General features: G+C 40.1%; 1 protein-coding gene across 1 annotated transcript in view; it reads left to right on the top strand.

Annotated features, from left to right (window-relative positions):
• TGFBR1 (transforming growth factor beta receptor 1) overlaps window positions 1-17,655 on the top strand; it is a 73,354-nt gene that overhangs the window by 22,285 nt on the left and 33,414 nt on the right. Inside the window, exons 2-3 of the mRNA XM_036737833.1 lie at window positions 15,567-15,809; window positions 16,791-17,027. Of these exons, the coding sequence (XP_036593728.1) occupies window positions 15,567-15,809; window positions 16,791-17,027 (480 nt within the window). The remainder of the gene's footprint in view (window positions 1-15,566; window positions 15,810-16,790; window positions 17,028-17,655) is intronic.

Genomic DNA, 17,655 nt, shown 5'->3' with positions numbered 1-17,655 from the left:
AGATTATCCCTCCTTCCTTTTGGATTCCCTTATAGTACCCTCTCTTATTGTCTGCTTGGCAAATGGACCTCTGCCTCCTATTCAGAAATTGTTGATTATAATCTTAGCCTATCCTAATGCTTCCTTATTCTGCTGCCTTTTTCTGTCAGCTGCTCGGTGTTGTTTCTACTTGGTTTTTGCCTGTAATCTCTGGATCTCGTTATGTGACTCATAATACTGTTTGTTTGAGCCCCACTTATTTTAGGTTAGCAGCTTTAGCCATTTTCCTAGGTGCAAACCTTACTGATTACATAATAGTTTCTATTTTTAATGTGAGGACACCTTGTACAGGCATTCTGTTACATTTTTACAATATAATATGTTTAAAAATTAATAAAACCTGAAATATAAAACTTCCACCAAGGTTAGGGCCAGAGGGATTTGGGAGACATCAGAATAGAGGTAATATAAAGTCATAATAATAGATGAGCTTGCTGAGGAGAGTTGAGAAAAAGATGACATAGTCATCAGTGTATGTGTCCAAGGAGTTTGGTAGTTTTAGTACCAACCATAATGGAGTAATGAGGAGTCTTTTTGCTGCACATATACCTGTTGATTTATTTGATGATACTTTCTCCTATTGAAAAACTAGTGTTAGGATCCTATGAAAAATATTACTTTGTAGATAATTTTTAGAGTATTGAAATAAATCATTTTGTCAAAACAAGCATTTTTGAATTAAGTTATTTCTGATTTGTAATTTGTTTTTTATATTTGCGTACATTTATAGCCAGTTTATTTACAGATATATATATATATATATATACATATATATCATTCATTATGTGTGTGTGTGTACACACACACACACACAAAATACATTTTTTATAGTTGTATTTACTCGAAACCACTGTAGAATGAGTCATACCAAAGTCATCGTATTTTCTTTTTTTGATATGATTAGTAGCCAGTTAGACAGTACTTTCAGAGTTTCAGTAAGGCATCTGACAGTCTCTTGTGGTATTCTTGTTGTCAAGATGGATAAAAAATAGGTTAGATTATAAGAATATATTTTAGTGTATATATAGCTATTTGAATGACTGTAGCTAAAAAATATTGATTAATGGATTTGATGTTAATTTGGAGGAAAGTCTTTCTCAAGGACTCAATCCTCAGCCTTTTTACTGTTCAGTATATTTATTAGTCCATTGGATAAAGTTAGAAAATGGCCTATGCTTTCTGTCAAATTTGCTGGTGAACAAACCCTGGAAGAGGTATAATTCTGGATAATCCAATCAAGATCCAAAGAGGTCTCAGCAACCTTGGAGGTAGGCTAAAACTAACAAGAGTGAAATTGAATGGAGGTAAATATGGAGTCCTTCACTTAAGATTAGGAATAAGGGCTAGGTACTGTACTTGTGATTTCACTGGTATAGGAAATCCCAGTGTAGGTCAATTAGCAACTGTTTTTGGTAATTGATAGTAATAGAGTTGCCTAGATCACTTAGAGTTATAGATTGCACAGGGTCACACAGCCAGTATACTGCAAAGCCAGTATTTCAGTTCAGGTCTTTGCTTCCGAGGCCAGCTCCCTTCACTGTGTCACACTATCTCCTATTTAGATTTAAAAAGTTACACACAGCTAATACCAGTAGAGAATGAGGAAGGCTTTTCTTAATAGCTTTTTTATGTGAGTCAGTTTATAATAAATACTAAGCAGATTTCGTTTGCTTCGAGCTTAACGTGATCTGCAGTGTAACAAAAACTTAGTTATGCTCTGGTCAGACTGTATTGATAAAGTTCAGTTCTGTGCAACATATTTCCAAGTGAATTGACAAATTGGAGCAGCCCTAGCTAAGAATGACCAGGATGGGGAGGGGCTCTCAAATTCATGTCATAATGGGAACAATTGAACTGAGAAGAAAATGCAACAACAGAAATATTGATTAGGCGCTTATGTTCAGAACCCTGTTTTACTTACTGTGTTTTGAAATAAGATGGATTCTTTGTCTTCTCCATCCTGGCAGGGTGGAGAGTTTGGAAGTAGCAGTTGGGGGAACAAGGAGCCTTCTGGCCCAGTGTTTTGGGAGCATGAAAGAGTCTCGTATAAAGGGAAGTTTGTTAATAATTGAAGAGAAATTCCAGGAGGCAAAATGGAAGAAGAGGGGTCAGGCGATACACTAGGGTGGGCAGATCTAGAGGCTAGCTTTATACGATGCCTGCGATGTGCCAGACGCTGTGCGAAGAGCCCTTATTTGAGCATAATAACCTTGTGTGGTAGGTGCTATTATTATCCCTTCTTTACAGTTGAGGAAACTGAGTAAGACAGAGGTTAAGTGACTTGCTTAGGGCCACGTAGAGGCAGACTTTGAACTGTCGTCCTTCTGATTCTAAGCCCAGTATTCCATCCATTAGACTACTTAGCATTATCTCAGTTCTGGAATAGGGGGTCTGCTTCCTGAGCCCAGAGGTCGCAGGATCCTAGGACCATAGATGTAGAGTTGGAAGGTGCCTTGGGAGTCATATAATCCAACCCCCACCTTGTGGAGGAAGTAAGACTTGCAGCATGAGACGAGTCACTCCACTTTGTCTAGTTCAGCTTTGCCTTTCCTCAACTGTAAAATGGAGATCGTAATATCACCTCCCAGGGTTGGCGTGAAGACCGAGTGAGATACTTGTAAAGCTCTTAGCACATCACTTGTCACATAGAAAGTGTCCCTTCCCCTTGATGATAGAACACATCCCTGGTCTTGGGTTTCCATGTGATCTTTTATGTTTAGGAGTTGAATGCTCCTGGTGTTACGTGGTGTTAAGACTTAGAAAATGCTAACCAGCGACACATTCAAGTCATGTTGAGTTAGACATTAAAATTGCTTATGTAAGAAGCTTAGGTCTATGTGAATGCCCTCTTGGACCAGAAAAACCAATTCTTTAAATATTCTCAGAGATTCAGACAAGCTTCATTTGGGCATGTCATAGCCTGATTAAAATACATTTGTTTGTATCTGCATTTCTTTTTTGTGAACTTGAGTATACACTTAAATTCCCTGTCTTCATCTCTATAATCTCCATTTATCTACCCCCTCTGAATCTAGTACCCCCTATTTCCAACCATATTTTATATTACAAGAATACACACTTCAACCAGCAGAGCTGGATGGGATTGATAGAGTAGAGGGAGTAAGTAGGAGGGGAAATTCTTTTACCTCCACCATAACTCTTATCAGAAGTATAAGAGGGCAGAGAACATGGAAGTTTTCTAGCCATAGGAGGTAGGAGTCTTTACCAGCCAACATGGCTTTGGTCCCTGAGAAGGTGCTGGACTGGGGTCTTCTCTAATGCTTGAAATCTTCAAAGACTTTTTGCTTTACCTCAGGCATCCCTAGTTTCCCTGACCTAATAGGGTTATCGTTTGGCCCGTTGTGTACTATGTCTTTTATAGGTCTTCTAGTTTGGGGTAAAATAACAGCTTTACTCAGCAGGAATTCTTCTGGTGATAGAAAGTGCCCTCGTCATAAATCTCTCCTGCTTCATTGGCCACCTGCGTTTTATTCTAGAGGTAAAGAATAGCTATGTTGTATCCCCCAATCTTTTTTTGGTGGGTGTCTGCTGATGATGTGTCAGCTGTCCTTTGTGCTTAGTTCTCTGACCACCCTCTACTTTCTTTTCCCTCTTTTGTTAGCTTATCCCTGGAGGAACTTTTTTTTTACTCGGTTTTATTTTCAGTTCCAAATTCTCTCCTTCCCTCTTCCCCCTTCTGTAACCATTGAGAAGGCAAGAAAAAATAAAACTCATTAAAAATATGTGTAGATATACAAAACAAATTATTCATGCTCCCCCTTCCAAAAAAAAGGAAGAAAAAAAGAAATAGAATAAAATATACTTCAATCTGTACTCTGATTCCACCAGTTCTCTAGAGAATGGATAGCATGTTTCATCATGAGTCCTTTGGAATTGTGGTGGTTCATTGTGTTGATCAAAGTTACTAACTCTAAATATTAGATTACTTTTACAACACATTGTTATTGTATAAATCGCTCTCCTGGTTCTGCTCACTTTCCTTTGCATCAGTTCATACAGACCTTCCCAGGTTTTTCTGAAACCATTCCCTTCATCATTTGTTACAGCACAATAAAGCAGTCATCCATCACATTCATATACCATAACTTGTTTAGCCATTCCTTGTGTGATGGGCATCCCCTCAGTTTCTAATTCTTTGCTACCACAAAACAGCTGCTGTACATATTTTCGTATTATGGGTCTTTTTCCTCTTTCCTTGATCTCTTTCAGGTAAAATAGACTCAGTAGTGGTGTCAGGGGACAGCCAGGTGGTACAGTGGCTAGAGTATCAGGCCTGGAGTCAGGAAGACTCCTCTTCCTGAGTTCCAATCTGGCTGCAGATACTTATTAGCATGTCATTTAACCCTGTTTGCCTCAGTTCCTCATCTGTAAGATGAGCTGGAGAAGGAAGTGGCAAACCACTCCAGTATCCTTGTGAAGAAAACCCCAAATGGGGTGAAGAGTTGGACACGACTGAAAGATTACTGAACAACAAGTGGTATCACTGGGCTGAAGGGTATGTAGAGTTTAAAAACTTTGGGAGCATAATTCCAAATTCTCTCCAGAATGGTTGGACTAGTTTACAACTCCACCAATAGTGCATTAAGTTTACTTATTTTCCCACATCTTCTCTAACGTTTGTCATTTTCCCTTTTTGTCATCTTAGTCAATCTCATGGGTGTGACTCAGAATTAATGATTTGAGCATTTTTTCACATGGCTATTGATAGCTTTGATGTCTTCCTCTGAAAACTGCCTTTTCAGGTTCTTTGTCCTGAATTAATTGGGCAATGGCTCTTAATTCTTGTTAATTTGAGTGAGTTCTCTGTATATTTAGAAATTAGGCCTTTATCAGAGAAACTTGCTGGAAAACTTTTTCTCATTTTTTTGCTTTTCTCCTAATTTTAGATGCAGTCAGAATTATTCCATTTACTCTCTGAGAACCTCTCTCTATCTCTTGTTTGGTCATAGATCTGATGTGTAACTTCTTCCATGTTCCGCTAATTTGCTTATGATTTCACCCTTGATGTTTGGATCACGAGCTCTTTTTTAAGTTTATCTTGGCATATGGTGTAAGATGTTGATCTGTACTTAATTTTTGTCATGCTTTTCCTGGAGGAACTTTGTTGTCAGAGCTTATGACCTTGGTCCTCTCAATTTCTTGCAGGGTTTTGTTGTTCTGTCTCATTTTCTTAACTCTCATAGTTCCCTTTAGCCTTTTGGGACTGAGACACATAGGCCTCTACCCATCGTCAAACTGGTAGCTTCCACACCACTCATTTTACCTCTTTTCCACTAGGTAGTCCTGGGAGAAGAGCCTTTGGCATGTTGAATGACAGGACAGACTTTCTTTTCCTAAAAGACCTGAAGTCCCTCCTTTTCAGGAGGTTTGTCCTTCATATCTGTTTATGTAGGGCTGTTGGCTTATTAATGGGACTATAGGGATCATCCATATCCAGTGAGCAGTCATAGAGTGAGGTGCTGGGAAGATCATTTTCCTGAGCATTCCCAGCTAAATCCAGTAAAATGCAGGCTTCTCTTAATTCTTTCTTTGAAGACACAGCTGGGCCAACAGCTAAACCCAATTAGTCTCATAGTTCCTGGAGAGTCAAAATTATTTCTTCATTGAAAAGATCATACTACTAAGCACACCTTAAAAAGAACACAATTATCCCTGGGCCCCTTTCTTTCCAGATACAGCCTTACTATAACTTGACCATTCCTGTAGTGACTTTAGTTCTGCCCTTTCCCTGATGGTTAGAAAACTCATTCATTTGGGCCAAGGATATCTTAGTTTGCCAGGGCCAGAATTTACTCTTTTCCTGCTTCATCCTCCCAGTAAAAAGTTGCTCAGCAGCCTGACGAAACTCCCACTAACCCTGAGAGATATGGTCTCTCCGTTATGAAACTTCTGCTTAGGAAAGGTATCTTGGAAGAATGACTAATGTTGTTTAAAATTTTTTTTAATATTAAAATGATAATTTTTTACTAGCAGCCAACTGTGAACACGAATGCATATAGCTAGAGAGCTTAGTGTAATTATGTGATTGAGCTATATGATAAATAGACTTAAATGATAGGAGAGGTGGGAAGCCGGGGTTTAACGAGCTTCATCTTCAGAATTTTGACTTGGGTCAGTTCTGCCTATGGTTCACATGTCTAGTTCACACTGTCTAGTACTGGGCAGGAGCTAGAGACTCTGCTAACATGGAGTCTTGTCCCAACCTGGAGCAATAGCTCCAGGAAATAGACGTGGAGCCAAGATCGCCAACGAGTCACAACTCACATTCCTTTTCCTCAGTCCCTCAGAGAGCAAAGGAATCCGGTGATGATTTGGCCTTCAGAGTTACTCTCGGACTTGTGAAGACAAGGGTATTTTTTTTTCAATCAGGAAAGGATTAACTAGATGGAATAGCGCCAGCTAGTTCTCATAGGGGGTAGAGTGCCAGTCCTGAAGTCAGGAGGGACTTGAGTTCAAAACAGGACTCAGACACTTACTTGCAGTGTGACTCGGGGCAAGTCACTTAACCCTGTTTGCCTCCGTTCCTCATCTGTAAAATGAGCCGGAGAAGGAAATGGCAAACCCTGAATGGGGCACAGAGAGCTAGTTGGACATTACTGAAACCACACCACCAACAACAACAAAAATGGAATAAGGGATTACTTTTGAGATCTTTTTTTCTTTTCTGACAGCCTCAGTATTCCTGTGACCTGTCTTCTTAACTAACTGGCACATCTGCCGGGAAAGGATACTGACATTTTCCTCTTTGATAAAGACCTTCCAGATGGAACCAAGGCAACCAGATCTCAGGCTTTCTGTCGCAGTCTGATAGGAGAGAATTGGAATTGCTAAAACCTCTCAACTTTACCCCTAGCTCAGAGGAGGGGAAAAGAACATTTGTTTCACCGACCCTTTGCCCGCCCTAGAAGAGGGTTGGGGGCTATAAACCTTTTTTGTTTTTCTTTTATTTGAACATAGCAATCACTTTCCATGGAAAAATTCTTACTTCATCCACACACAAACTTTCATATTTAAAAAATTAAGCAAAATTGTGTAATAGGGTAATACAGTAGCTTTTTTATATATGTCACTTTCTAAACTTAAGCTTTATTTCTACAAATATTGAATTAAACACCTTCAGTGTACAAGTTGTGTACAAAGGAGCAGGGATTTAATAAGAATTCTTCATCCATGGGGATTAATTGCTACACCTAATACACATTACAGACAGGGCTTAATAGGTCATCTCTGCTTGTCAGTGCAGGGTAGGCACACTTTGAGCCAATGTGCAGCCATGGGCATCCTAAGGGCATCACAGGCCTGTTATTAATCTCAGATAGAATATCACTTGTCCTTCTAAGAAATTGGAACATTGATCACTTGGGCACAGGTGGAGGTCACATACTTGTTCTTTATCAGAATTTACAAGACAAAATGATTTTACCAACTAGGAACAGCTGCGCATCACCACACATGAGCTAGAAAGAGCTATCAGTTTGTGCTCACACTAAGTGAGGCCTTCTTCATGGCATATAGTGGCTAGAGAGGTGGCCTCAAAGCCGGGAAGAACTAGATTCAAGTCCTGCCCCAGACACATACTGAGAAGAGAAGCATCAGGGCAGAGTGTGTGAAGAGAGAAACAGAAGATGGAACGTCCCATATTGAAAACATCAAGTAAACCAGTTTGTCAGGAAGGTGGTGTGTTTGAAAGGGTAGCAGTGTGAGATCAGGCAGCTCGGAGGCGAAGTGGAGAAAGCACCTGGAGTCAGGAAGACTCATCTTTGTGAGTTCAAATCTGGCCTCAGGCACTTACTAGCTGTGTGACCCTGGACTAGTCACTTGATTCCGTTTGCCTCACTTTCCTCATCTGTAAAATAAGCTGGAGAAGGAAATGGCAAACCACTCCAGTATCTTTGCCAAGAAAAACCCAAATTGGGTCACAGAGTCAGACTAAAAAACCACTGAACCAAAAGTATGAAATCACCCTGGAAAGGTAGGCTGCAACCAGATTGTGCAAGGCCTGATGGGTCAAGTGTCGATAGAGATTTGCATTTCTCTTAGTGGCTTGGGAGCTGCTGGAGCAGGAGAGTGACAAGATCAGATTTGGATTGAGGAGTAGATCAGTCTGGCAGCTATGGAGGGTGAATTAAAGGAAAAAGATTAGAAGCAAGGAGAACAATTAGAAGGCTATTCAGTAGGTCAGAGCAGGGGGGATAAAGGGGTTGAACCAGGTTGAGGTTCCCTGTGAGTGAATACATGAGAGATGTTATGGAAGTATAACTTGATTGAATGTAGGGTAGTGAGTTGGAAGATGCCTACGTTGTGAACGTGAGTGACTAGAATACTGGTGGTGCCTTCAACTGAAATACGCGAACGAGGAAGAGGTGATAGGTATTGAGGGGATGATAATGAGTTCGGTTCTGGACATGCTGAGCAGGAGATTTCGACATCCATTGGAAATACCTAATAGTGTTATCGGGCTGGAGCTCAAGAGAGAGAAACATTTGGGGAGGGGGGAAGATGGTAAACTAAATCTGTATATAAATAATAGTTGGAAACATGGAAAATACACCTGAAAGCCCTTAGACAGGATCTTGGGAGAATTACCTGCATTTAAGAGGTAAGAGGAAAAAAATGAGACTGCAAAAGAGGCAGAGGGAGGAACCTTAATCGGGTGGAAAGAGAATTATGCTTTCTCATTTTGGATTCAGTAGCCTAGCAACTTTACCTAATCAACCAGGATCATAGCTTCTGATTGTAGAAGTGGCAAGGTAAGGAATTTCCCATGTAAAATCCTCTAAAGAAACCAATTTGTTGCAAGATTTACTCCAGTAGTAGCAGTGTTTTACAACTTGATATGGTTTATTGAACGTTAACCTTCTACCATTCCTTTATGGAAGGGAAACCATTCAGTCTGTTCTCCCTTAATTTTAATTTTTAGACTAGTCAAAATTTCTTACCAGATGCCCACCTCACCTTTTAACCTATATAATCAAACGTTTCCTTCAGAAACCTTTTTCTTAGTAAAGATCTCTTTGACTAGGTAGTTAATGAACTCTAAGGTCTGTCGTATGTGATCTTAACATTTATATAGTGTTTTAAGATTTGCCAAGCACTTTGTGTATATTATCTCATTCAATGCTGTAGTAGTCTCCTGAAGGGTTTTGGTGTTCGTTCTGATACCTGTCTTTAGTCCTTGACAAATTCTTTAAAGCCTTTTCTCTCCTGGTTTTGTTTTGTTTGGGGGGAGGGGTAAGCAAGAGAAGAGGCTGTTTAGGAAAGGAATTGGATTTCCATCACGACTGTTTTAAAACTTACATTCTTTTTCCTTTCAAATCAACAAAAACTGCCATCACTACATACCACTGAAAGAGAAAGAAAAATAAAACTCTTTACAAACATGTATAGTCAAGCAAAACAAATTGCTTGCATAGGCCATATAAAAAACAACCCTAAGTAAACCACCCTCTCTGAGTCTATTAATTCCGTCAGGGGGTCGGTGATACATTTCATTATGAGTCCTGGAACTGTGGCTGGTCAATTCGTTGGTCAGAGTTCTTAAGTCTTTGAAAGTTGTTTGTCATTACAGTATGTTTAATGTAAATTGTTTGCCTGCTTCTGCTCACTTCACTCTGCATCAATTCATACAAGTCTTCCCAATTTATCTGAAACCTATGTAATTTCTTATAACCCAATAATAGTCATTTCATAATTAGTGGGTACCCCCTCCATTTTCCATTCTTTGACACTGCAAAAAGAGCTGCTGTAAACATTTTTGTGTACATATGAGGCCTTTTTTTCTTTGATCTCTCTGGGCTGCAAACCTAGTAGGGGCATTACTAGGTCAAATAGTATGTACAGTTTAATAGCTTTTTGGGCATAGTTCCAAATTGCTTCCCAGAATGACTAGGCCAGTTCACAGCTCCTCAACAAGTGCGTCGATGTATGGTACCAGTTTTCCCACAGCCCCTCTGGCATTTGTAATTCCCCCCACCTTGACTTTTTCAGTCAAGTGGGTATGAGGTAGAACCTCAGAGTTGTTCCAATTTGCATTTCTTTAATTGTTAATGATTGAAATTTTTTTTGCTTTTACAAAGTAATATGGCAAGGATAAGTATGCAAACGTTCCCCCAACATCTGAGAGCATGTTCTCTTCCCGTCCCCTCTTATCTCTGGAGGGAGGAAAGGAATTAGGTTCTCAGTTTAGCTCAGTTCCTCTATAGCACAGTCCCAAGTTCTAAATCCAGAGCTCCCCCTACTTCCTTGGGCTTGAGTCCTGGGTACCCTGGCTTTTCAGAACTTCTGTGCTGGGTTGGCTGGCTGCATATCTGGCCTGTAATCTTGGCTCCAAGGTCACCATGGCTTGAATCCAGGCCTAGTGGGGATCACACCACCTGCATCCAAAATTGAAAAGAATGAATGAAACAGAACAAACCAAAATAAAACTACAAGCTCATTTCTTAGGGCCACGGGGTAAAGGGGCAGAGCAGGTCCTCAACAGGGACAGTATTTTTTTCCATGTATCTATTTATAGGTTGGATTTCTTCCTTTGAAAACTTCTTGTTTATATCCTTTGGTCATTTATCAATTAGGGAATGGCTCTTATTCTTACAAATTTGAATCACTTCCCAATATAGCATAGAAATAAGACTTTAATCAGAGAAACTTGCTACAGTATTTTTCCTCGTTTGCATGCTTCTAATTTTAGTTACCTTGGTTTTGTTTGTGCAGAATCTTTTAGTTTTAGGTAATGAAAATTGTCCATTTTTCACCCTCTCTGACGGTCTTTGTTTAATCATGAACTGATAACCCTGTCCATAGCTCTGACAGGGAATTTCTTCCTTTCTCCTCTTGTTTACCTCTCAATTTCTTTTAATTCCTCTTTTTCTGTCTCTTGACTGATGAGCCTGTTAGTGCCAGAGTTAGTTAGAGTTCTGGGAGGGCAAGCATCTTTCAGGGACTGTTAGAAATTTCTTCTGAGGCTAAAAATCAGGATTTTTGTCTCTTAATTTCCATAGTTCTGGTGAACATCACCTTCAGTTTTGACCTATTTAACACTAACACATATTTTTAAAACCTACTGAGACCTTTTTTCCTTTTGCTCCCTTTCGTTCCTCCTGTCCTAACCTATTATCTTGCTATCGATGCTTTTAAGGCACAGCCTTCAGCGTATAATGAAGTGGAACAAAATTCCTATTACCACTGTCCAAGTTTCTTTGGTTCTACTGGGGGAAAAAAGTGATTGTATTTTAAAAAATACTGTTATTTACAAACTCCGTGGAAGGCGTTGTTGTAGGTCTGAAATAGGTTTGGGTATTTCGTACCTTGTTGATGAGATCAGTGGATTAATGGATTAAACTGGAATTTTCAACCATTATAATGTGAACTAAGATCAAAGTCAGGATTCCCTTTAAACTTTTCCCCAGTATACGTAGGACTTACTTAAAGTCAGTCGGAGGATCTGAGTTTGAGTTGTGGCTGGACACAGTTACCTACGTTTTAACCTGTGAAATGGGGATGATACTATTTGTACTGTTACTCATAGGGTTGTAGTGAGGTGCTTAAGACGTTTTTTGTTTCCTTTCTAGGATTGTTGTCTTACACCCTCTCCCTTACTCTTAGGTGTGTCCTAGAGCAGCTTCTTAAACTGTGGGTCACAACCCCATATGAGGTCTCAAAAATTTGGCAACATTAAAATGTTGCTGAATGCACAATGACCAAAAATAATTAAAAATCAAACACATAATGAATCCGAGGTGTTTCTGGTAGCACTTGCCCAAGCAACATGAAACTTCACTGCAGTCTTGGTTCTGAACGCACAGCATGCTGTCAGGCTGTGCAATACCAAGGAACGCTGCTGAAGGGCAAATAGGGATTGGGAGTAGAAAAAGTTGTAAGAAGGCTTGTCTTAAAGTTTTCTCTGACTGTCCCCCATTCCTGAAATTCTCTCCCTCATCTGTGCCTCCTGGCTTCCTTGATTTCCTGCAAGTACCAGCTAAAAATCTTACTTTCTTCGGGAATCTATTAATTTTAGTACCTTCCCTCTGTTGCTTATTTCCTTTTCGTCTTGTACATTGCTTATTTGTATATAATTGTTTGCAGGTTGTCTCCTCCATTAGATTGTGAGCTTCTTGAGGGCAGGGACTATCTTTTACCTTTACTTGTATTCCTAATTCTTAGCACCCAGCTCAGCACATAGGAGTTTAATAAATGCCTCTTGACTAACTGTGTATTCTCTCTCGTAATTCATCAGCTCCCATGGATTCAGCTATCACTTCTATGCAGTAGAGTCCCGGATCTGCTAATCCAGTCTTTTCTATCTGGGTAAATGGATGTGTTCCAGTTAAATGTTCCCTTAGTCATCTTAAACTCAGCATGTCCAAAATGAGTTCTGCTGCTCATCTTTTCCCGTAACCCAACATTCCTCCTAATTTTCCACGCTTCAGTTGAGGGGACCACTGTTTTGCCAGTAACCTACGTTCAAAACCCTTGTAAGAAGTGTTCATATTCAAGGAAAACAAAATCCTGCAGTACCATGTAAAACATAGGTGACACATTCTGCATCCTCAGTACCATTACGTCTCCGTCAGGTGATGGGTAGCATTCTTTCGTTGTTGGTATTCTGGAGTCCTGGTTGGTCATTACATTGATTAGAGTTCTTAAAATTTTCAAAGTTGTTTGTCTTTATTATTATTATAGACATTATTATAGTATAAATTGTCCCTCTAGTTCTGTTTGCCTCACTCTGCATCATTTCATACAAGTCTTCTGAGGTTTCCCTGAAACCACTCCGTTTGTCATGTTTATGATGGCAGTGATGTTCTGTTACACATTTATATACAATTTTTTCAGCCATTTCCCAATTGATGGGCACTTCCTTAGGGAAGAGTCCTCTTTCTAGCTCTTTCCCTCTACGAAAAGAGCTACTATAAATATATTTTGTGATTCATTTTCCTTTCTTTGATCTCTTTGGGCTGTAGGCATTAATGGTATTGTTATGTCAAAGGACATATGTAGTTTAAGTTGCTTTTCATAATGGCTGGATTAATTCACAGTTCTACTGACAACACATTAATGTGCTTGTTTTCCGACAACCCCTTCAATATTCATCATTTCCTCTTTTCGTCAGTTTTGCCAGTCTGAGGCAGCATGCCTGTTTCTTGGAAAGCCTTTGACCCCTTTTAAGGCTTGACTCCCGGGCTACCTCTTTCAGTAATCCTGGTTTGATTTCCCCAGTTATTAATGTTTATCCTCCCTCCTATCCCCTCCCGCCAGTCACTGTATTTATTTTGTCTATGGCTTGTCTTGGAATTGAACATGTTTCCTCTCAGTAGAACATAAGCGTCTTCTGTATAAGAACGGTGTTGCGTTTTTACCTCAAGAGCCTAGCACAGCCTATGTGTGTTCTTAATAAATACATGCTTGTTTGAAACGTAAAGTGTAAACTCAGTAGTTCTCCTTAGTTATAAAATTCATCTTTTAAATGACCCAAGAAAGGGAAATTCTGTTCTTGATCTCACTAACAGGGAGGAACTATATAGTGAGAAGCCTATAGGGAAGTGACTACCCACTTGGTGATACAGAAAGAGAGAAAACCAGGGCACAGTGTGACGGGCACAGTAGATTTTAGGAAAGCAGATTGCAAAGGGTTTGGGGAAAACCAGTTAAGAGCCCACAAAGCACATTGCAGAGGGGAAGTCATCCTCAAAGGGATGGGAGATTAGGAAAAATGAAATTCTGAAGAAGCAAAGAGAAACAGTTCCAAAGAGGAAGAAAAATAGAATCCTGTAAGAGCAGTGTCAGAGAAGCTGAATCCAAGAATAAACTGAGGTTAATGAGGGAAGTGGTGTTATCCTCTGTTTTTTGAAGCTGGACAACAGAGATTTTTTCCAGTAGCTTTATTGGGAAAAAATGGAAGGTCAAAGAAGGGCTGGAGCTTGGGGTGAATGAACTGTGGCTGCAAACAAATAGAAGGTAGAACTGCTTAGTTTTTCTGCCAGTCTCCCCCGGGCTGAAAAAAAAGCTGAAAACATGCGATAAGGGGTAGGGAGACACCTTTGCAACAAGTAAACAGCGTGGAGCAAAACAGATCCGCACATGATTGTCCCAGGAGATGGGCGGTGTGCTTCATTACAGGTCCTCAGATAGATGTGCTCATTTACTAGCTTGATTGGCATTCTTATTTCCTTCAAAGTTGTTTTTCTTTACAGTGTTGTCTTTGTGTAACGTGTTCTCCTGGATTCTCTGAAGTCGTCTTTCACAATAGCATACGTTGATGTAGGCGAAGGCCTTTTCAGGTACTTACTTAGAGTGAGGTAAAGCCCATTCAGTGAATAGGCCTCTGAGAAGTGAATCAAGGGATGGCCCCTTTAATTAGAAAAAAGGAAAAATATCAAGCTGGGAGGGGAAGACCCTCAGGGTTGCTCTTCCGAAGAAAAACGGTTACTATTGAGTTCACTCTTAAGCCAGGAGGGTCCAAAATGCAGCCATTAAGTGGAGCTTGGGCAGGGACCTATTGTGGTCCAATCTATGAGCTTCAGAGTGAATTGGGTTTAAGGTTTTAGGCCTTAGCCCGAAAGGGCCAAGGTCTCCCATTACATCCTGGGCCATCTCCTGTCATCCTGATGAATGTCCAGCCACTGGACCCGGATGGCCCTGGAGGAGAAAGTGAGTCTGATGACCTTGCACAGCCCCCCTCACTCAGATCAAAGTCACCTGAGAGTCGTGTCATGATTTCCCTGATGTTGTGGTCCTCTTTGAGAACTAAGGACAAACACGACAGCGACGATTCATGTAACAGCTTGTGCAGCCGTGCCCGGCAGATGAGGACTTGCTTAGATTCTAGTTCTTTGCTTTGTCTTTCTCTTCTTTCCCTCTTTGTTTGCTCTCAATCCCACTTCAGCATCTGGAAGTTTATTTTGCTTGTCTATACTTGAGGCAGCCAGGTGGCCTGGTGGGAGAGAGCTCTGCACCCGGAGTCGGAAAGACCCGAGTCCAAATCCTGCCTCAGACATTTCTTGGGCAAGTTGTTTCATCTCTGTTTGCTTCAGTTTCTTCATTTGTAAAATGGGGGTAGTAAGAGGACCTACCTCACAGGGATGTTATAAGGATCAAATGAGGTATTTATAAAGCACTTGTCATGTAGTAGGTGCTGTATGAATGGGGGAGGAGCAGGCCTAATTTTCTGTACTTTTGTTAACTAGGCGATGACAGGCAGAAAGGACAGTGAAGAGTGAAGTGACAATTTCAGGTTCTTTCTTTAATTACCTTAATCGTATACCTAGCGCCTTACTCTGAACGTGGTTTCTTTATACGTGAAAGGAAAAAGAATGCAGGTCTAGATACAGGCAGATTCTCTCGGCAGCCAAAAGTAATTACCTGGGGTTGCAGATCCCCAGTATGTTATGTATCTTGGTAAGTTTGATTGGTCGGTTGAATGTAGGTAGCAAAGTTTTTAACAATTTTTTGTAAGTATTGTGTAAGTATAGTTCAAAGATTCTTCTAATATTACATTTTTTTCTTTCCAGGTTTGCAGTGTTTCTGCCACCTCTGTATTAAAGAAAATTACACATGTGTGACAGATGGACTTTGCTTTGTTGCTGCAACACAGAGTGCAGACAAAGTTATATACAATAGCATGTGTATTCCGGAAGTTGATTTAGTTCCCCGAGATAGGCCATTTGTATGCGCTCCCTCTCTAAGAGATGGGTTTTTGATGTCACCTTTCTGTTGTGCCAAAGACCACTGCAACAAAATAGAGTTCCCAACAGGTAAGTTTGTGTGGTTTTTTCCTAATTGTTTAGGATCATATAATTTAAATGTACAAAGAGAACTTCTAAATCAGCAGTTCTCAAACTTTTTAGTCTCAGGACACATTTACATTACTAAAAATCACTGAGAACCAACCCTCTATTCCCTCTCCCCCCTGAACTTTTGTTTATTTGGGTTACATTGATCAGTATTTACTGTATTAGAAGCCAGGTGAGATGATGAGATGACTGCCCTGGGGGCCTTAGGTGGACTCTCTGGGAGTTGTCCGTGTCTCCCCTTGTAAAATGTCACGGTTGTATGTGGTTCCTCGAAGGCATGGAGCCTAGCAGATAGGAAGGGCGGTTAAGAATAAGAATTCTTATTTATTGGGGGTGGGTGAGTATCTCTCTCCTTTTAACAGGTATGATTGACTTAAGGAAATGAAACCTTAACTTCTCTAGAACTTAGTTTCCTCGTCCCTGAATGTCTAAGATCTAACATTCAGTGTGCGAGTCCTACACTTGTTTCTATTAGTTCATAATACTGTGAGTGAATTTAATAAAAATTGTTATGACCTGGTGTTAGACCCCAGGAGAAGAGCTTGATCAAGAAGATCCTTGCGTGTGACTGCAGTTGGGGGCAGCTTCACCAATGCTGTAGACCAAAGGAAGCACAAGGAAGGGATTTCTGTGACTGCCTGAAGTCTGAGTCTGTGTGGATGTGCGCTGGAACAGCATGGTTAGGCTCTCTGTTACTTCCTAGGACCTTGTCCAGTGTTTAGGAATAAAGAAGCAAGCGGGCAGCATGATTTTCCTAATCTGTTGTTATGTCTGTATGCCACGCTGAGGCTAGGCTAACTCTGCCCTAAAACATTCATGTTACAGTTGCACGAGAGAGCAAGGTAATTTAACCCAGAAGTGTTTGTTACCTGAAACGTGTAATACAACGTCGAGCTTATGTGAAATCAGTTTACCGGCTGTGATTTCTTTACCCCTCTTCAGGCACCCCGCTGAAGCCATCCAATCTCGGCCCTGTGGAGCTGGCAGCCGTGATCGCTGGGCCTGTCTGCCTCGTCTGTATCTCTTTGATGCTGATGATCTACATTTGCCACAATCGCACTGTCATACATCACCGTGTTCCCAATGAAGAGGATCCCTCCTTAGATCGCCCTTTTATTTCAGAGGGCACGACGTTAAAGGACCTAATTTATGACATGACCACATCAGGATCTGGGTCAGGTAATGCTTTTATTTTTCTTTTTTGATTAAAAGATTTAAGTAATTTTTAGTTTAAATCATCCTTTATTATTGTATCTGTCACCCAAACCTTTTAGCACAATTGACTAAAGCATGGAGCTAATGAAGAGCTGTGTCAGATTGGATCCTCATGGGTGCGTTAACTCATTATAGTTAAAACCACAGCATTAATTTCTCATTCCCTATCATTATCTTATAGGTTGGGTCCCAGTGGATTGTGTGCAAAAAAGATGTAGCTTATTGTGGAATAATAATATTTTATATCTGAAAGGTATATTAGAAGGCTGTTAAGTTTAGTGTAATAGAAGTAACATTAGGCCAGGAGTCAGAAGGCTGTATTCTAATACTCTTTCTTTATTAATTCATGTTACTTTAAGCAAGGCATTTAGGCTCTATGGGTTTCAGGTTCCTTATCTTTCAAGTTTAGTATATAATAGTTAATATCTTTTTTAAAAATTTCTGAAGATAAATGAGAACGTATACGTTAAAAAAACTAAAAGGAGCCTCTCAAATAGAAGATTAACTTCATAAATAATTTTTGAGAAGGATGTAAAGTGAATCAAAACAATGAAAAAATTAAGATTTGTGGTGTTTTACACTGGGGAAAAAC

The sequence above is a fragment of the Trichosurus vulpecula genome, chromosome 9, assembly GCF_011100635.1.
Source record: "Trichosurus vulpecula isolate mTriVul1 chromosome 9, mTriVul1.pri, whole genome shotgun sequence".
NCBI classification, from domain to species: domain Eukaryota; kingdom Metazoa; phylum Chordata; class Mammalia; order Diprotodontia; family Phalangeridae; genus Trichosurus; species Trichosurus vulpecula.
The sequence above is the reverse complement of the archived record's forward strand: the minus strand, read 5'-3'. Positions and strand labels throughout refer to the sequence as shown.